A 19806-nucleotide genomic window follows, 5' to 3' on the forward strand; every position below is an offset into this window, starting at 1 on the left:
TAGTCCACTGGCTACCAGGACACCTGCAGACAGAGGTCCTACGAGGGGCTGACAGTCTTGCCACCTAGTATCTCCCCACTATCCCTTTGTCCTCAACATCCAAGGGTAGGGCCCTGACCCAGAAGGTATCTTTCCCTTTCTCTCTCTCTCTCTCTCTCTCTCTCTCTCTCTCTCTCACTCTCACTCTCTTTCCCCAGCTGTCTTGAACTCTCTCCGCCAGCTGAGTACATCTACCAGTATCCTCACAGATCCAGGCTGTATACCTGAGCAAGCTACACGGGCAGTCACAGAGGGCACCCTTGGCAAACCTTTATAGTGCTGGCCAGACACTGCCACTTACTCAGCTGCCCAGGGGCTGCTTCCCTTGGGCCTGGGCTCCAGGGACAACTTCTGGGCACTCCCCTCCTGCCCCTTGCCCTGGCTGTCCCCTTTCCTGAGGGTCTAGCAGGGCCCAAATCTCTTCCACCTCCTGGAAGCCAGGAAGAACGGCGTTCCATTCCCTGCCCCACCAGAGACTAACACTGTGACCTGGAGGATTCATACTCTCTCTTGGGACCTTCACTTTCCAGTCTGAAAAATGGGGATGGAGAAGCTTCAACCAGAAGATGCTCCCAAGTCCTTAGCAACTGTGATATTTGGGGCCTAAGCTGACAACTCAGGGAGCTTGTAGGAGGAAGGGGGATGATCCTGTTTCCCCGCCATCCCTCCCTGTACCCCCCCCCCAAATAGGGCACAGGCCTCTGTTTCTGATCAGAGAGACAGAAAAGGAGCGTCCCATTCTCTGCTCCTCCGCTGGTAGCCCAGTGGGGGGTAGGGTGCTGCAGGATGGCAAACCTGGGTGAGGCCAGGAAGGTCTGATCCCAGGAGAGAGCAGGGCAGGAGGTGGCCAGACCAGGGCAGGCATCTTGTGTGCATGTGGATGCGTGTGTGTGGATTTTGTAAAGAATTTTCAACCAATAAAAACAAAAACTGTTGGGGACTGTCAGTGTGTCTCACTGGGACGGATAGACAGAGCCAATTGGCAACGGGAGGTGGCCTTCAAAGCACCTTAGCTTTTCCTCTGAGCTGGAAGCCACTGGAGGGTTTGGAGTAGAGGTTTGACAAGATCAGGTATAAGGTCTTCACAGGATCTCTCTGGGTGCGGAGTCAGGAAGAGGCCACCATGGGGCAAGGGCAAGGAGCAAGGAGGCCAGTTTTAGGCTGTTGCTGTCATCCAGGTCAGATCAGAGATGACAGACACTCGTCCTGGAAATCCTCACTCCATGGCCAGGAGAAGGTTCAGAAAGGCTTACCACCTTCCAAGTTGGAAGAGGGCAGAGCCGAGCCCATGAGTGGAAATCACAGGGAGCCATCCGGAAGGAGAATGTGTTGCCCCTGGGGGTAGTGATGTGCAAGTAGAGAGCAGACACACACTTGGTTGGGATGTCTTAGAAGGAACTGATACTTTAGATGGGGAGTTGGGGTGAATGGTCCCCATATTTCATTGATTCTTCTATGGAGCCATTTAACAGATCCTTTCTGAGGGCCCACTATGGCCTAGATGATGGTCTTGGTGCTGGGATTCTGTTCACCACTGGATCCCTCTCCTCATGAAGCTGACTCAAGGCGGGGGAGTCTGAATCTTCTCACATCTCAACTTCTGCAGATGCTTGCAGGATATAAACAGCAAACGGTCTTCTGTGGCCTTTGACTTTCCCTCATTTATGTGGAATCATAATAGCGATGACAATACTAACTGCACACTCCTCTAGCATTTACTACGTGCCAACTATTTTAAGCATTTTATATATATTAACTCACTTATTACATATTAACACCTACCTCTATGGGCCAGCTGTGAGGATCTCAAAGTAAATATGTACAAGGCACTTACAGCAGTGACTGGCATATGTAACACTACGTAAGAGTTATCATAATAGTTACTATTAGCACCCCCATTTTACAGATGAAACATTGAGGCACAGAGAGGTTAACTAGCCCGACATCGTATGGTTAGTGAGATGCCCACTCACACCGTCTGACCCTAGTCTCTGCTTTTAGCCATCTCTCTTTAAAAAAAATTTTTTTTTAACATTTATTCAATTTTGAGAGACAGAGTATGAGTCGGGGAGGGGCAGAGAGACAGGGAGACACAGACTCTGAAGCAGGCTCCAGGCTCTGAGCTCTCAGCACAGAGCCTGACACGGGGCTTAAACCCACAGACCGCAAAATCATGACCAGAGCGGAAGTCAGATGCTTAACTGACTGAGCCACCTAGGCGCCCCTAATTATTTTTTAGTGTTTATTTTTGAGAAAGAGATGGGGACAGAGGATTCAAAGCAGGCCCCGCACTGATAGCAGAGAGCCCGATGCAGGGATCAAACCCATAAACCGTGAGACCATGACCTGAGCCAAAGTCTGACACTCAGTCCAACTCAGCCACCCAGGTGCCCCTAGTCACCTCTCTTTACTTTGCAGGTACCAGGCATTGAGTGCTATTTGTTGCCACAGACCAAGGTTTGAAGTGGCTGAGAGGTAAAATCCTAGCAGTGTGCTCTGTTTTCACCGCTCACACCCTTCCAGGAAGGTCCCTGTAAGACTTCCTTCTGACCCTGTGTCCCCCCAATAGATGCCACTTTCCTTTGAGAAAGTTATCTACACTTGCTCTCCCTCTCTCCTCCCCTCCCACTCACCCCCTGTCTTTGGTCTCCTTCCGCCAGCTTCCACCCCAGCCTCACCCCTGCCCTGACTCACTCTCACTGAGGTCACATGACTCCCTTGTTGCCAAATCCAACAACCACTTTGCAGTGCTCTTTTTCCCTCAATACTCCCCCACCGCCCCTGGGCCCCTGGACCTCATTCTTGAACCCCTTTTTCCCTGTGACTCTTGAATTCTCTCCAGGCTCTCCCACCTGCCTGACGGTGCCTTCCCAGTGCCTGCTGTGGGAGGCTTTTCCTCCTGGCCAGTCCCTTCCTGGCTCACTTCTCACTTGGTGGCAAGCGTTAGGTAATACCATTCCCTTTGCCCTCTCTGCCGAGGACCCACTATTCTGCATCTGTCCTGCTCTGCCCCTGGAGCTACTCAAGCACATATCCAACTGCCACCCTGCCCCCTCCCTCTGAATGTTTCACAGCTCCCTTTAGCTTCAAGGAACAGAACTCATCATTTCTGAGACTGCAGCCCACAGTCTTCCATCTCAAACATGGTCCTTTTCGTGTTCCCCATCCCCAGGAAGGGTGCCACCACCCAGACATTTGTCCAAGCTGAAAACAGCCATCCGTTACCAAGGGCTGGCCAGTTGACCTCCATCCCCACAGCCGCCACCCTGGTCCAACAGAGCATCCCCTCCTACACAGTCTTGTACTGGCCTGCTGGATCCCTGGGAGCTACTTCTCGAGCTTAAGCATGCATTTGAATAGCTTGGAAGGGCTTTAAAAAATCTTCACAGCCGGGTCCAGTCCAGACCAATTCAATCAGAAGCCCTCAGGGTGGAAGTTTAGACACTAGCATTTTTTTAAGGTGATTCCAATATGCGAGAACCACTGTAATCGAGGCTTTGAGCTGCAAATAACATATGCCTGGAACTCAAGTTAGTTAAATGGGTGGTTCAGAGTTTCTGAGTCTGCAGGTCTGGGGTGGGGTCTAAGAATCTGCGTGTCTAATGGTGCTGGTCCAGGGTCCATACTCCAAGAACCGCTACTTAAACAAAGGAAGAAATTTATTGTTTTGCCTAACACAGAGGACAGGTAGGAAGGCCTCCAATCAATACAAGGTGGGTCTTCAGTTGCAGATTGTGAAGTTGTGTTTCCACTATGGTTTCTGGGCCCATGGTCAAGGTGCTTTGTGAACGGGCCTTGCTACCTCTCTGGCCTCATTTCTCTCCACAGCCTCCCTCCCTTCACATTCCTCTGGTGCCATCAGCAACACTCACCCAGATGGGCTGCCAGAGCCACTCCCTTCCACCTCCCGTCTGAATGCCCACCCCGCCAAAGGTATAGCCAAGTCTCACTGCCCCTCCAAACTCATCGGTACAGCTCCCTCCCTGACCTGCCCAGCCTTCCCAAATCCTGCTTTGTGTCATTGTCCTTCCACAAGTTGACTTTGGCTTCCAGCTGAGCCCTGTGACACCAGAGGTAAGAGCCAGGCCAGATCACCACCCACCGAGTGGCGAGTGGTGTGGCGAGTGGCAGTGGCGAGGCCAGTGGCAAGGTGGGAGGAGTATGCGTGTAGCCCATCTCAGTTTACTACCCACCCCAATGAGCTCTTTCTCTTGCTTCCTTGTTGACCTTGGGTAAATCACTTGATCTGAGCCTAGTTGTTTTTTTCTTTCCATTTGCTTAATTTCATAGCATCACTTGCCTTAAAGGCCACTATAAAAATCAACCAAATTCTTGATGTGAAAGAATCTTGTAGCCTTGACTGAGCTGTACACAGAATCCTACTCTTTCTTCTCCTTTTCCCCCACATCAACAGATTGGAGTCACACATCTGCATGGGTTCCCATGTCACTCTTCCCCTGTGTGATCCCTGGAAAGTCACCTAATGAGCACCTCCTAGAGCATCAATTTCCTAATCTGTGGGATGGGAATGTGAGATTAAATGAAATCCAAAACTCCCGGATCAATCAATGTCACATGCAAAATGCTTGGTGAAGGAACTTTTTTTAAAAATGTTTACTAATTTTGAGGGACAGAGAGAGAGAAAGCACACACAAGCAGAGAGGGGCAGAGAGGGGTCAGAGGATCCAAAGCGGGGTCCACGTGGACAGCAGCCATGCCGATGTGGGGTTTGAACTCACGAACCATGAGGTCATGACCCGAGCCGAAGTTCTAAGCCACCCAGGTGAGTAAAGGAAGTTCTTCTAAAAGTACAGCTTTGTCGGAGCACCTGGCTGGCTAAGTCAGTGGAGCATGCAATTCTTGATCTCGGGGGTCATGAGTTTGAGCCCCATGTTGGGTGTAGAGACTGCTTAAATAAAAAAGTAAATAACCTAAAGGAAAAAAAAGTACAGCTTTGTCTCTAGGTGATGGAGAAAGTGGTTCATGGCTGGTGCTACAGTTCTCAGTAGCAAATTAAAGAGGAAAAGCCCCAGGATGTTCTGGACCCCTTCCCTCCCCCTGCTTCCACCACTGCCCACAGCTGAGTCCATGCCAATCCCCCCCCCCCCCCCGCCACACACCTCCAAGGACAAAAGGGAAGGAAATGAGGCCACCCTCTGTTTGTTCTCTGACTGGATCTATGTCCTCAACCGAGGTTATGGGTGCATCTGTCTGTCCTCTAGTCTCTGCAGCATCCTCTCTCCTTAGAGGGTCCTTCTAAAGGCCTGAGAGCCTGCACTTCAGGAGAGGTTCCCTGTTGGGCATGGAAACTTTGCATCTGGAATCCCTGACCCTGGTACTTACTCTGGGTTGTAGGGCTGGGAGACCCATGGAGCACTGTTCCCTGTTCTGGGGACATTTCCTTTCTGTCCAAGCAGGTCTAATTAAAATACTATCAATTAGTCTTTCAGAATATCTCCTTTTTGGTTAGAGCTGAATGAACTCTGTAGATTGTATCCAGGCCAATTTCCTGGTTTTGATATCACACTATTTATGTAAGATGTTACCATTGGGGGAAACTGGGTGAACGTTCGTGGAAACTTCCTGTTCCGTTTTTTCCAACTCCTTGTGAATCTATAATCTCAAAATACAAATATCTTGTTAAAAATCTTTTCAAGTTCCTTTCCACTTCCCAGCCCACCTAAGTCCAGGCCCTTATTATCTCCTTCTTGGATCCTTGCAAACACCTCCTGATTTTCCTTCTGTCTTTGGTTTTGGCACACAACTGATCTTCCCAGAGAATTTCAAGAGACACCAGTTTTGCCCTAACTCGCCCTGAAATAACCAGCAGAGGCTCCTTTCTGCTGGTTGGATTCAGCTGGCTCTCAAGGCTCTCCAGATCTTTCCATTCTTATCTACTACTTACTTTTTTTGCTCATGCCCTTGCCTTCCCAGAGCATCCCCTCCCGGGTCTTTGCTGAGGCTATTATTCCATGCTTCAATTCTAGGGCTACCCTTTCTCTCCTCCATTAATACCAAAAGCCCATCTAAATTTCCTCTGATGTTAAGACCTGTTAAATGGGAGTAATAATTCCTGCCTTGGCTCCTTGAAAGGATCCACTGTGGTGATGGCTGGAATAACGCCTTTAATAAACAATTATCAGTAAATTACTCAAGGAGAGGACTCAGCGGAGCCTGCAGAATTCGCCCCCCAGCTTGGGGGACAGCACAACCTCAAAAACCAGACCCCACAAGGGCCAGGCCCCGCCCCGCCCCTCGGCACGATCCATGGGTGGGCCCTGCACAGCGGGTCGCTCCAACAGTCAGGCCCCGCCCCGCGAGACGCACCAACGGTTAAGCCCCGCCCGCGAGGCGCATCGGCAGCCAGGCCCCGCCCCTCTGGACGCGCCAACGGTCCAGCCCCGCCCCGCGAGTCTCACCAACGGTCAAGCCCCGCCCGCAAGACACTCCGTCAGCCAGGTCCCGCCCTTTTGGACGCTCTGAAGGTCAAGCCCCGCCCCGCAATTTGCCCAACGGCCAGACCCCGCCCCTCGGGACGCGCCAACGACCAGGCCCCGTCCTGTGTGCGTGCGCGGTCCCGCGGAGGCGTGCAGACGCCCGCGTAGTTAGAGGCTGAGGTGGCAGCGGCAGTGCAGTCATGGAGCTGCCGCAGTTGCCGGAGCTGATGGGCCTGTCGCTGTTGCTCGGACTGCTGGCCTTGATGGCGACGGCGGCGGTAGCGCGGGGGTGGTGGCTGCGCGCGGAGGAGGAGACGAGCAGCCGATCCGCCGGTTAGTGGGGCAGGGGCGGGTGGGGGCGACCCACGAGGACCATGTTCCTGGCCTCCCACTGGTCCGACCTGCGGTTTGGGGGGGGGGACCCCGTGGGCCTCAGTTTCTCCTTTTGTTAAATGAGTTTCTCTTCTCGAGACGAGGTGCCGGTTCGCCGGGCTGGTCGCGCCCCTTCGGGAGGATTAGTTACAGCGTGGGTCCGGCGCTGCCACTTTCTCGGTGGCCGAGGACGAGGCGCTGTCCCGCTGAGCCCCAGCGTCTCCCCGGGGTTGCCGCGAGAGACCCTGTAAACTCTCTCGAGCGCGCTGCTTGTTCGTTATTTTAGGAAAATAGGGAGGGGTGAGGGTAGACGGGCACCATTTGTAAGTACTCCGACTCATTCCCCGACATGAGCAACGTTTATTGAAGTATATACGTACTATCGCAGTAGGTGTCGGGACTTTCGCCGCGTAAGGGAGAAGAACATCCGAAAATGTAAGTGAAAAATACACTGTAATAGGTGTCACAGAAGAGGTCAGTCCTAGCACCAGGAAACCCAAGGGTGGGAGTGGTCAGCCCTGCTTTTTCGGTGGGGAGGGGTCAAGAAAATCTTCGCTGAGAGTAGGAAACACGTGGTGTGGGGTCTTGAAGGATACACGGTCAGAGTTTGGCCAAGGAGGGAGGAAGAATACTGCTGGCAAAGGTTACATGCATGAAGATAAGGAGTTCTGAAACGGCATTTGGTATGCCCTTCAGGGGGGAGGAGGACGCTTGCGGGACAAGGCTGGAGAGGGCGGGTCGTGGTGGTCTCTGTATAGGAGCCTCGGGAGTTTTTTTTTCTGTACGAATTAAGGAGCATCTGCAGTAATCTAACACATGCCCACTTTGCAACTGATCTGATTCTCAATTAGATTAGCTTTTTTTTTTTTTTTTTTTTTTTTAAGTTTATTTTGAGAGAGAGAGCGCTCCAGCAGGGGAAGAGCAGAGAGAGAGAATCCTAAGCAGGCTTCCCACTGTCGTCTCGGACCCAGACGCGGGGGCCTCTGCGGGGGCTCGAACTCACAAACCGCAAGATCATATGACCTGAGCTCATCTCAAGAGTTGAGTGCTCAACCGACTGAGCCACCCAGCTGCCCCTAAATTAGCTATTTTATACAAAAGTGACTGGCACCATTTCTGGCACAGGACAGGTACTCCCTCAACAGGTACTGACTACCTCTCATCCTTGAGTTCCTTCTAGGAGTCCTCTGAGCCTTTAATACTCGTCTTGGGTACTCTGCTTCTCTTTTTTGTATATATTGTCCACTTCTCACAACTTCTCTTTAAGGAAACCGAAGCCCAGAGCAATTAAATAACTTGCCCAAGCCCAGGACCACCAGGTTTGGTTGTGCACATTATTTCCTACCTAGGGATGTGTGGCCAAGGATCTGCCCTTTGTTGGCTGTGCTGTGTACCCACTGAGCTGTTCTTGCAGAGGGCTCCTTTTCTAACTTGCATTGAGGTGCTATGTGGACTGACAGCAAGCAGTCTCCTCAAGAGCCCTCGTGGTAGAGCTACAATCCAAACCCAGTCTGATTCCAAAACCCTGTTTTTACTCCCATCACTCTCTCTCCTTGAGCCCGGGGCCTATCTGGTCATCTCTTGATGCTCCCTCAATTCCTGGCCAATTATAGGCAGTCAGAAATGCTTAGTGAGCGGATGGATAGATGACACGGCCCTTCCTCACAGGCCAGAAGGCAAATGGACTTCCACTTGACAAGTCCTTGAGATCCAAGAAGCAGAAACAGCATCAGCGAGTTCGCAAGGAGAAGCCACAACAACACAACTTTACTCACCGCCTCCTGGCTGCAGCACTGAAGGTACATGGGTACCCATGCTCAGCACACATATACAAAGACTCACACCCCCGCAGACTTCTCCTTTTTAGTGTTCTGTGCACACGACAGACCCTGCTGCCTCTGACCAAAATCAGTGGGGGCTGCCCCATCCTGTCCCCTCTCATCATACCCCATCAGCAGCTTGCTATTAATCCAGGCAACAGACTCCGTCTACCCAAGGGGTCCCTGTTCATACTTCCTGCAACCCTTCCCTTAGAGCCACAGTGGGAACATATCTTGCATGGACTTTAGCAGCAATGGCAAGTACCTGGCCACCTGTGCAGATGATCGCACCGTCCGCATCTGGAGCACCAAGGACTTCCTGCAGCGGGAGCACCGCAGCATGAGAGCCAACGTGGAGCTGGACCACGCCACCCTGGTGCGCTTCAGCCCTGACTGCAGGTGCGACAAGACGGAACCTCAGCTGTGCCTGCAGAAGCCCAGGCTTCTGTCCTTCCCATACGTGACTTGGGATGGTGAGGGGGGACCCTGGGTCTCCCTGGGGGTGGCAGAAAGAGAACTGGACAGCTTGAGCACCGCCCGGGGCTCCCTGGAGGTCTGTGCATTTTACACAGCAAGGAAGCAGAGAGGGGAAGGTGTGTTCCTACTTGGGAAGTACCAAAGCCTGGCTCCAGATTCGTCTTGGGAGCTGTCATGGTTTTCCAAACCCTAGAGAAGCTGAAAGAGCCAAAGCTGGGAGAGGCCTACCTTCTGAGGAGTAGTAAGAGGTTTTGAGCCAAGGGGTTAAGTTGCAGGGCCGGACTGGGGTACGAAGGAAGGCCCAGGATTTTCCTCAGAGCCTAGCATAGGAACTGGCACACACAGGCCTCCATGTCCAAACAAGTGAGTGCCTTGTCTGCTACCTGTCTCTAGAGCCTTCATCGTCTGGCTGGCCAACGGAGACACCCTTCGTGTCTTCAAGATGACCAAGCGAGAGGATGGAGGCTATACCTTCACGGCCACCCCAGAGGACTTTCCCAAAAAGCACAAGGCACCCGTCGTCAACATCGGCATTGCCGACACAGGTAAGAGGCTTGCAGAGGATGGAGCTTACCTAAGACTAGAGGGAACAGCCCCAGTTATTGGCCGAATGAGTTAATGCTGCCCGAGAGTTATGCTCAGCCCTAGTTTTGACAAAGGGACTCTGGCTCTGGGTTCCCCTGGTGTCCTGGGAGCCACAGCAGGTCCCCAGGGGAGGCAGGTAAGACCCACAGCGTTCAGCAAAATCCTAGTCTGTGGTGACCCTTGGTCCAGGAGGGGAGCATGGATACTTGGGACAGCGGAGACCTTCGTAAGTGTCTGCATAGAGGATGACACGTGGTCAGGGCCTTGACCTTGGCTCATGTCACCCTCCTGCCCTCTCAGGGAAGTTCATCATGACTGCTTCCAGTGACACAACTATCCTCATCTGGAATCTGAAAGGTCATGTGCTGTCTACCATCAACACTAACCAGATGAACAACACCCATGCTGCTATATCCCCTTGTAGCAGGTGAGGAGGGAGGGACTTGGCATCTGGGATGGGCAGAAGGCATGGCCAGGAACAGAGCAGAGAGCCCGCTTCAGATAGTGGAAGGAGCAGACCGTATGGAATCACGCGCAGTGGGGGTACCATGTATCCTCTAGCCTGGCCATGAGGATGGACCGAGGTCATATTTTTAAAAGCACAGTGTTATTGAGGTAGAAGATGATGCACTTTCTCAGGAATGAGGTTTAGCAGGTTGGCAGAAATGAAATGCCCTCAAGATGAAGTTGTAAAGGAATCTGGTTGTGTGACAGGTTTGTGGCCTCGTGTGGCTTCACCCCGGATGTCAAAGTTTGGGAAGTCTGCTTTGGGAAAAAAGGGGACTTCCAGGAGGTTGTGCGAGCCTTTGAACTGAAGGGTCACTCGGCCGCCGTCCACTTCTTCGCTTTCTCCAATGACTCCCGCAGGTGAGTGAATCCTCTCTGATGTCTTACCAGCGGCTCCCAGCCCCTGTTGGCAACCAGGGCCTTTTTTTTGCCTATCTCTGCAGCAGCTCTGAAGTGGGTAGAGTGCCCGGCCCTCAGCAGGAAGTAGACCTAGCCGTGCACTTGGCTTCCTAGCTGGAGCCCCTAATGCTGTCCCAGTGCCCTCCCCTCCAGGGTGCATTGGGGCTCGAGCTGTGATTTTCCATGCTGCAGGATGGCCTCGGTCTCCAAGGACGGGACGTGGAAACTGTGGGACACAGATGTGGAGTACAAGAAGCAGCAGGATCCCTACTTGCTGAGGACAGGCTGCTTTGAAGAGGCGAGCACCATGCCGTGCCGCCTGGCTCTCTCCCCTGACGCCCAGGTCTTGGCCTTGGCCAGTGGCAGCAGTATTCATCTCTACAACACCCGGCGGGGTGAGAAGGAGGAGTGCTTTGAGCAGGTCCATGGGGAGTGTATCACTGACTTGTCCTTTGACATCACTGGCCGGCTTCTGGCCTCCTGTGGGGACCGGGCAGTGCGGCTTTTCCATAACACCCCTGGCCATCGGGCGGTGGTAGAAGAAATGCAGGGCCTCCTGAAGCGGGCCTCCAACGAGAGCACCCGCCAGAGGCTGCAGCAGCAGCTGACCCAGGCCCAGGAGGCTCTGAGAAGCCTGGGCGCCTTGAAGAAATGACTCTGGGTGGGTGTGGCAGGAAGGATCTGGCCTGCGCCACGGCTGCCACTTCCTCCTCCCAGGTACTCCTCAGCTGGAAGCCTCTTGAAAGGAGTATTTGGATTTTTAGTGGTGGCTCCTCTCTCCTTTTCCCCATTGAAACTCTTCTTGCCTATTTTGATCTCTCTCTTCTTGCCGGTTGTGACTCCTGGCCTTACTTGACTTCCTGGTCTAATGACCAAGGTGCTTCTCTTTCTCCTGGGCCCAAGGGATGGAATCTGTCTTCACCAGGTGCTGAGGGAAATGGACAGTTGGAGAGAGAGGACATGGCCTTTGACCTTGGGGCAACACACCCTGGTACCCAAAGGAGTTTGCAGTTGTGGAGGCAAAACCTAGGGAACCCCTGAGTACTAACCAGCAGTTTTGCAGGGGTGGGAGCCTGGGATACCCTCCAATTACAGAACTGTGGGATCGTGTCAGGGAAGGACCAGTCTTAATCCAGGCGAAGCTCCGAATTCCATCAAAAAGGAATTTAGGGATTTCATTTGGTGCCTCAGTTTTTTTTCCTGTAAAATGGAGAATAATCCTCTCTCTTGGCCTCCTTACAAAGATGTTGTTAACATATGCACGTATAAAGTCCCTAGATTTGGAAGAAAACTGGAAAAGAGTCATAATATACGTTGTCTGTTGGCCAATCTTGTTTCTTAACTACCAGGTAAATATGGGACTCGATACTTTGAAACTAAATGAAAAAGAAAGAAACCCGTCCCCTTGGGAAGGCGAAGTTTCTGGAACCTGATTATACATTTGGCCGCTGGTTCTTTAAGTTGTGTAGAGGAATGCTAGAATTCCAAGATAGGACTCCTCTCTGCAAGGAGGTTGTATTCTATCTGAGGAGACCTCTTTTCAGTTCATCAAATATTTGAGTGCCCACTGTGGGCCCAGCACAGCACTAGCACCGGGGATGAATACGAATAGGGTGTCATCTCTGCCATCAAGGATGGCTAGTGGGAGAGAGGTATGCGTGGGTAGTAAGTGCTTTTTGCTGGTTAATTCATATTTGTAGAAGGCTGTTGGGAAAGTCCCGGCAAGAGACAGAATTGGATCCAGACGGAGGCGGTGGGTCTGAAGTTGAAGGGATAGAGTTGGTAAGAGGTGAGGCATTTACAAGTTCAGCTTTTTGGATTTGAGAATGCTGGGGTGTGGGAGAAGGGAAACGAGGCTCTAGGACGACTTGCGTCTTGGCAAAATTTATTCATCCGAAATCCCCGTCTTGCCCTCGGTCCCTGCGATGGGGGCCTCCCCTAGACATCCCTCTGAACAAGGCACAACCTTGGAGTTCTCTCTCGTTACTCCCTTTTCGTTAATCCTTCCGGCCCACTGGCACTATTGCCATCCACTCCATCAGAAAATTCTTTTGGTTCTACTCCAGATTATATCCTGAATCTGCTTTTCTCCATCTTTTCTGTTAACCATCCTGGTTCTAGCCACTGTCACCTGCTGGACTACGATAATCCAGCCTTCTCGTTGGTCTCCCTGCTTCTTCTCTTGCCTCGTTTACATCACTTCCCTGCATCCCAGAGTGATCTTTGAAACCAGATCACATTGTTCCCAAGCAAAAGCCTTCCAAAGGCTTCCTATCGCACCTGGAATAAAATCCAAGATTCTCATCATGGCCTTTAAGGTCCTGTGTAATCTGGCTTCTTCCTTCCTCTGTGAACCTCTTAACCCCTCTCCCAACCACCCCAAACTTGCTGCTGTTACTTGACCAGGCCAAGTTATTTCCTGCCCCAAGTGGAACCTGTGCCCGTGCTGTTCCCTCTGCTTCGAAGCATTTTTCCTGTTGGTAATGCAGTGCTCTGTTTCACTTACACTTCGGAGAGCCCCTCCCTGGCCACCCAGTCTGAAGTAGCCCTTCCCACCAATCCTGTCACTCCTGTCACGTTAGCTCATTTTATTTCTTTTGTATGACTATCTGATCTGAAATGATCTCCTTTGAATATTTGTTTGCTTCAGGGGTTTCAGCTGAAATGCTTTAGGATGTCGAGTAGGAAACGCAAATGCATGAATTGGGCCACAGTTGCCTGGGTGTAAGACAGTGGGAGATCCTGGGAACTGAAGTGATCTCCAGAAGACACGTGTCCTGGCTGCTACTTCTTATTCGGGAATCCCACAGAAGTTGCCTGTTTCAGAGAAGCTAGAAGTTGGCGACTTATTATAAAAAGACAAAAATGAAACAGTGTGGACCAGACAAAACACTAATGTGGGCCAGATGCAGCCCACCAATCTCTCATTGGCAGCTTCTGGATTGTTCATTAGCCCACGGGCATGTGAGCTCCACAAGGGCAGAATCTTTGTCTATCTTGTTTGCTCGGTATCCCAAGCACAATACCGGGAACAGAGTAAGCGCTCGGTAAATACTGAAGTCGAATTGGGGGCAGTTAACAGATCTTTCTATACCCTCTGTGTGCACCCTTCTGCTCTCAATTTCCATTGCAGTTTTATGCTCCTGATAAGACTTCTGATTGATAATGCTGTGCACATGGGTCCTGGTGAATATTTGCTCTCAGACGGTCGGAAGAATGAAGCTAAAACACTTCTTTGCATATCTGTTTGGCTCCGGCTTTACTCTCACTGTATATCCAGGAGAGAAGTGACCGGAATATGTTGAGTTACTGAAGTCAGAAGTCTTTGGTTCCAGGTTCGTCTGGGTCACTTACTGACAAACCTTGAGCAGATAGATCACTTGGCCTGTCTGAGTTTGTTTCCTCATCTGTAAAATGGGAATAAATCCTGTGCAAAGGGCCTTGCAGGGCTGTGAGTTTCTAATGAGATCAGTGAAGCCCTACAAAAAAGAACACTGAGGCTTCCTGAGGACACTGCTCCTCTCACTAAACATGAGGCTGCTTCTCTCGTAAGCATGGAGAAGGTATCTGGATATTAACATAGAGCAGAGGCCGCCGTGGTTTTTTTTGATCAAAAATGTGTGTGTGTGTGAAGGCGGCGTTAATATTTTAGTACTATTTGAACTTCTGTGGGTTTGCAATTTTTCAAAATAAAAAACTGGGGAAATATTTAAAATGTATATAGCCTATTTTTATCAATCATCAAAAATAGAAAAAAAGTGTAAACCACAAAAGTGCACATTTAGAGATCTATGAATAGTCTTGGTCAATTTCTATCAAGGTAAGAAGGATCCTCAATATTTAAGATTGTTCTGTAGCTGGAGATGACAGGAGGCGAGTAGAAAGCAGACACTGTTGTGATGAGTCCTCAGTGATAGTAGGTTATCTCAGCGTTAGAGAGACTGAACGTTGCCCCAAATTGGCCGCGTATCTAGAAACTTAATAATTTGGGGATTCATGTGCTTCTCTACACAATTCCAGTAACAGTCTTCTTGGCAAACAAGGCTTGGTGTCATACCCAAGTTTTGAGGCTGAGGCGCACTGATGGGCACAGGTTGGTGTTTGCAGAATCAGCCACAGCAGCCGAAAGCGTGATTCATACATACGACCGTAGTGTGTCTTCTGAGATTGTGAGTGCATTTCCAAGGCTTCATTTCTTCAAGCTGCCAACTCATTCCAGAATTCGGGGCAGTTGGAAAACGAACACGGTTTCCACTTGCTTTCCATTCTGTATGCATACCTAGGTTTGAGTCTATTTGCCTTTTCTCCATCACATCAGTAGTGGCTCACGTTGAGCGCTAAGCATTTATTCCCCCATCAAACCACTCGTTTTTGCCTCAGTTATTCTCCTGGTAACCGCATCTTAGTTTTTATTTGGTGAAAACGACTTCCCTGACTCTTAATCCACATGATTTGTAGGGGATAGACACAGACCCTCTATGGTGGGCATATAACCAATCATCAGATCCCTGGATTTTGCCAGATCTTTAGAAAAGTGATACCTTTCATTTTCTGCAGGGATTGCTTCGTAAGTAGGATGTAAGCTTATGACCATGTGCGTAGTCCTGCCCAAGAAGGAAGCTAGCACAGGAAAGCAGGGCCAAAGATGTGGAGACCATGTGCTGAGGTTGCTGGTGAGACTGCCGGATCCAGACACACCTGAGGTTTCTACTACTGGACTTGTCAGTTGTAGGAACCAACAAATCCCTTACTTACAAGTCCATTTGAATTGGGATACTCCTTGGAACCGAACGAGCCTTAGCATCAGTATTATTAGAGTGTTGAAGTAAATTGCCCGAGGCACATAATAAATGGCACACTCAGATGTTTCAGTTTTGGCCTATCTGGTACTAAAGTACATGTCTTTAGCCATCAGGTGCACCCCCTCCCAACATTTGTGAAGTCAGAGGCAAGAATGCAAATGGAGACCCACATGCCAGGTCTTAATGTTTAAAAGTTGTAAATCAAGCTGAGCCCAAATCAGTTCCACCCTCCTACCTTGACATAACATACTGGAAGGCCAAGTTTGAATTTGGAGTTCTCAGAGTCCAGTCTCTGCCACAGTGTGGTGTCACAGCTGGCCATCCAGTGGTCCAGGCCTCTCCTCTTCCCACCTGGTTCTTTGCCACATTGCGAGGGAACCCCAGCACCACGCCTCCCAAGTGCCCTGTCGCTGCACACCACCATCCCTTGGCCACCCAGGACTTGGGCCCTAGGGTGTGCACCATGGGGCAGCACTGCCTTTGTGAAAATGGACCTGGAGAGAGGCTCCTGTAGGCATCAGAAGCGGGCTTGGGTCACTTTGGACAGGGATTCCAAGGTCTAAGGTCTAACCTCAACTGTCTGATGCGTGAAGTGAGGACAGAAGCGCTGGGTGTCTACGTTTCCCTGGCCCCACAAACCTGTGCCCCGTGGGCAGGGGCACAGCAGGAGGAGGCCACAACAGGTTCCCCAGAAGGCATCCTCTTCGCCCACACCTAACGCTGTTACCCACGCTTGGTTTTTTGCCTACGGTTTCAAGTTCACCCACCTAAGCTCTCCTTAACCCATCAGAAAGGAGATGGGTTTATTGTGTGTTCCCAGGGGGTTCAGCCGAGTATGTCTCAGAGTACTTCTAGAAGTTCTGGATATGTGGAAGCAACCCTGTACATTTTCTTAACAGGTACCTGTGGCCTGATGACTGGCTCTCCAGTCTCCCCTTTAAGTTCTTCCAAGTATCCCAGAGAGCAGCTGCAGGCGGGGTACCCGTGTGGGAGCCTCTTCCACCTCGATCATTTCCTCCATCACGTCCCAGGGTTGAGCCAACAGGAAGGAAGCCATGTGGGGAGCTGAGCACCCCAGCTTTCTCTAATAAACCGAGAGAGCTTTTCCTCCTCCTGTTGTTGGCTGCTGTCATGGCAACCTGGGCGCTCAGCTTCTCACTCAGACGTCTCAAGCTGCTCACTGGCTGGTCACATATGCTAGCTGAGTAGGGTTTTCTGTTTTTGTAAAAATCTCAGTTAAATGTACTGAATATCCTCTCTTACCCTGCAATTCCTTTAATTTTCCTCTCTAATGGCAGCTTTCTGCCACAGATGACACAGGCTGGAGAATAGTGACTACCATTCCCAGAGTACATCTTATGGTCCAGACACCGTTCCAGTGGCTGTGCTGCTAACAACTCATTCCTCCCTCCCAGCAGTTCTGAGATAGGTACTGTTAGAAGTTCCAGATCACAAACGGTGAATCTATAGCATTGCCAGAGTCGCTGAGGAGACACATGGCCGAGCTGGGATTCAAACCCACGGAGTCTGGGTCCAGAGCTCATGTTCTGAAAGGTTCTCAAGCTGCGGCAGGTGTCAGAATCACCGGAGGCTGGGATATAACAACAAAGGCCTGTGTCCTATCCTGCTTCACCAGGCCTGGGCCTCTGCGTTCTTTATTAGCTCCCAGGTGATTCGGATACTAAAGTTTGGGAAGCACTGCACTGTGCTATCCTGCCTTCATTTAGAATGTTCTTCATACAGGACTGCCTTGCCCAGGGTGTGTCCTGTCCCTACAGGTGAGTGTTCTCTTGCTTGTGCCCAGTGGTCATCCAGGGGCCCTCTCCGGCTATCCTTTCGCTGCTTGGCACCAGAAATCCTCCAGCTGACCACACAGGCCATCACCTTAGCTGGCTCAGGAGTTTGTCTTTGGAAACTGCTTTCCTCTCATTACCTCAGACTAACTTGAATGGCTCCTCATTGTTTTCACAAACCTTCACATTCCTTCATCCCTGCCCCACATTGTGTTGTTATTTATCTGTGCTCTGAGCCCAAGGGAGAGCCAGTCAGTTGAATAAAAGATCTTCGACCTCCCTGGAACCTTCCCCAATTGCCCCAGTGCCTCAAGATCCCTGAGTGCCCACCTGGGTGCTCATTCTGGACACCTCCCTTCAGAAGTGGCCTTTCCAGCAGGACCCACGGATCCCGAAGCCTTTAACCAGCCTGTGGTTTGGGGCACATCCTTTAAACTCCCAAGAACCTGGGAGGGTCAGGAACAGACGTGTCTTGTAGGTTTTTACAGCACATAATACAGGGAGAGGTTAAGGCGGAGTTCTCATCCATCCATGGGATGGCTGGCTGTCACATCCCAGGGACTCCTCGCTCCCTCTCCTTGGCCCCAGCCCCACCCTCATCCTGAGCACTTTCCCGGGGGCAGTGGGGCCTTCCCACTGCCTGCAACCAGTGCCTCGGGAGCATCGAGGAAACCAGCTGCTTTGCTGAACTTTTTGTGATACTTGAAGCTTTGAGTAGTGTCTTCTGCATGGATGTGTTTTCATAATTACAGCTGCTCCAGCAAAGTCATGTTTCAGAGAGTAAGGTCTTGGAAAAAGGTGCATAAAGTTTTGGTTCCGTGTGGTCTGTTTTCTACAATGAGTGTGCATTTCTTTTACAAAACCAGTAAGGCCATCATGTGATACATTGAAAGTATTCACAGTAAACTCTCACAACATTTTCTCATTCATTTCAGAGAAGCTCTTGTGAGGTAGCAATTATCCCCATGTCGCAGATGGAAAAACTGAGGTTTGTTGAGGTTAAATGGCAAGTAAGAATTCAACCCCGGGACGGAGTGTAGGGTTCAAGCTTGTTCTTAATGTTACCCCACTGTCTCTGATCTTGCCATCCAGACGCAAGTTCCTTGAGGACGGGGACTTTATAGTTTTAGGAGTCTATCTTGCACCTCTTTCTATTCTTAGCGTACCCATGCAAGTGAGCACACAGTTGGCACTTCATATTAGTTGGCCAACACGATGAACACATAGACTTATTGCTCAACAGTTAATGAGCTCACTATGGCCTCCGCTTACCCCATCCACCATGCAACTGCATTGCCAATGGAAAGCATTCCATTACTTGCTGGGATGACATCTTGTGAGTTCACACACTGGAGTGTGATTCTTCCAGGGACTAATGACTCCTGAGTGAGGAGATCACTAAAGCTCTAGCACCAGAAGGTCAAACCCTGGGGTTTGGAGGCTATAGCCACCCTAAGCATCTACCAGGACTTCAGTTCACCTCCATCACGTGCAGACAATTTGAACTCAAGGCACAAGCTACTAGCTACCAAGAAGCCTTCACCCCCATGCAGTAAGGGTGGGGTGCGGGTAGCTGCAATCCACCAGACCCCTCATACCTGCTTGCTCCCCTGCTCTAAGACTTTCTGGAATCCCTGGAACCCAGAACCATCATCTCCTACTGATTCTGGGGAATCAGCTGATGGGAGCAAGGCTGGGGGGGGCTCATTCCGCATCAGTGACAAAACATCCAGAGGCCGCCGTGATGTTGCAGGATTCAGCAACCCATTCCTTGCTGCTTGCTGGACAGCATGATCGCTTTTCCCTCTGTCCACTAAAAGGTCCCCCTTCTCATCTTCTATCATGTCTTTCAGATCCAGCTAATTTAGCAGATCTTAAATGAATGCCAAGTCCTCTGCCTTGGCATTTACAGGTTGCAAAACAATTTTTAGGTAGGGACATAGACATGTACACAAACTGTCCCCATGTAGCCAGTGGATTTGATGGTCCAGGCATGTTTCAGTGGTTTTGGGAGCCCAGAGGCAGGGAAAACAGCGACCATCACAACAAACCCGAAGTGAAAGAGATGTTGATGACAGGTGACGATGACTGGTCTCTGGTCCCTGAGTGCGTAGTTCACCCTAACAACGTGGCCTCTGCCCTGCATACCTCATAAGCCTTTTGTGATCTGAAGCCCAGGGCAAAGGTGAATTTCTTGATGTGCCACACCCCAAGTTTGCCCACTATGGCAGAGATTGCCACATTCTTCTCTTTCTCTTGGATACAAGGTTAGGCACTTCCCAGCCTCTCTTGCAATTAGGTGATGCCGTGTGATGAGTCCTAGAATGTGTGCAGAGTGATCTGTTGAGTCTGGGACTGTCTCTAGAAGCCCTCCTGTGGTTCTCCGTGTTCTCGCTTCCCTTTTCTGCTCCACGGGAGCAGAGGATTCAGTGGAGACTGCCGAGGATGTAGATGGATGAGTCGGTAGATGGAGGGAAACTGGGCCCCTGAACGACTCTGTGGAGCAGATTCTCCCTGACCCCAGCATTGTACTGTGACCATGAAAAAGAAATAAATTTGTGTTGTGTTAAAGGCA

At 50.7% G+C, this 19806-nt stretch overlaps 2 protein-coding genes and 1 long non-coding RNA gene across 9 annotated transcripts in view; 2 read left to right on the top strand and 1 right to left on the bottom strand.

Moving 5' to 3' along the window:
* MLXIPL (MLX interacting protein like) overlaps positions 1-974 on the top strand; it is a 32667-nt gene extending 31693 nt beyond the window's left edge. For 5 of the 6 annotated variants that reach the window (XM_053213219.1, XM_027041951.2, XM_027041948.2 and 2 more), the window contains one exon: positions 198-974. In XM_053213219.1, coding sequence (XP_053069194.1) covers positions 198-316 — 119 coding nt within the window. In that variant the 3' untranslated portion in view covers positions 317-974. The remainder of the gene's footprint in view (positions 1-197) is intronic. The other variant, XM_053213218.1, reaches the window with a different exon arrangement.
* A 1118-nt stretch (positions 975-2092) lies between these two features.
* On the bottom strand, positions 2093-6363 carry LOC128313621 (uncharacterized). The gene is made up of 3 exons (XR_008294575.1): positions 6090-6363; positions 5383-5652; positions 2093-4970 (listed from the first exon to the last, which is right to left on the bottom strand). It is a non-coding gene; the product is annotated as an uncharacterized LOC128313621 (long non-coding RNA).
* Positions 6364-6533: 170 nt separating this feature from the next.
* TBL2 (transducin beta like 2) lies at positions 6534-19806 on the top strand. Of its 2 annotated transcripts, none has more exons than XM_027041955.2 (7): positions 6534-6809; positions 8517-8647; positions 8883-9067; positions 9539-9690; positions 10031-10157; positions 10445-10597; positions 16338-19806. In XM_027041955.2, the coding sequence occupies exons 1-7, from the start codon at positions 6677-6679 to the stop codon at positions 16645-16647; spliced, it is 1191 nt and encodes a 396-aa protein (XP_026897756.1). In that variant the 5' UTR covers positions 6534-6676; the 3' UTR covers positions 16648-19806. The 2 variants fall into 2 exon arrangements, with proteins under 2 accessions (XP_026897756.1, XP_026897755.1); XM_027041954.2 differs by lacking the exon at positions 16338-19806 and adding an exon at positions 10829-14355 and having other exon boundaries at positions 6556-6809.

The sequence above is a fragment of the Acinonyx jubatus genome, chromosome E3 (assembly GCF_027475565.1).
Source record: "Acinonyx jubatus isolate Ajub_Pintada_27869175 chromosome E3, VMU_Ajub_asm_v1.0, whole genome shotgun sequence".
Lineage (NCBI taxonomy): Eukaryota > Metazoa > Chordata > Mammalia > Carnivora > Felidae > Acinonyx > Acinonyx jubatus.

Excerpts from the sequence above, each read along its gene's own strand:
- TBL2 (XM_027041954.2), top strand. The coding sequence starts at position 6,677 with ATGGAGCTGCCGCAGTTGCCGGAGCTGATGGGCCTGTCGCTGTTGCTC. Across the intron at positions 8,648-8,882 it reads TCCTGGCTGCAGCACTGAAG|AGCCACAGTGGGAACATATC; the intron begins GTACATGGGTAC and ends CCCTTCCCTTAG. Across the intron at positions 10,598-10,828 it reads TTCTCCAATGACTCCCGCAG|GATGGCCTCGGTCTCCAAGG; the intron begins GTGAGTGAATCC and ends TCCATGCTGCAG.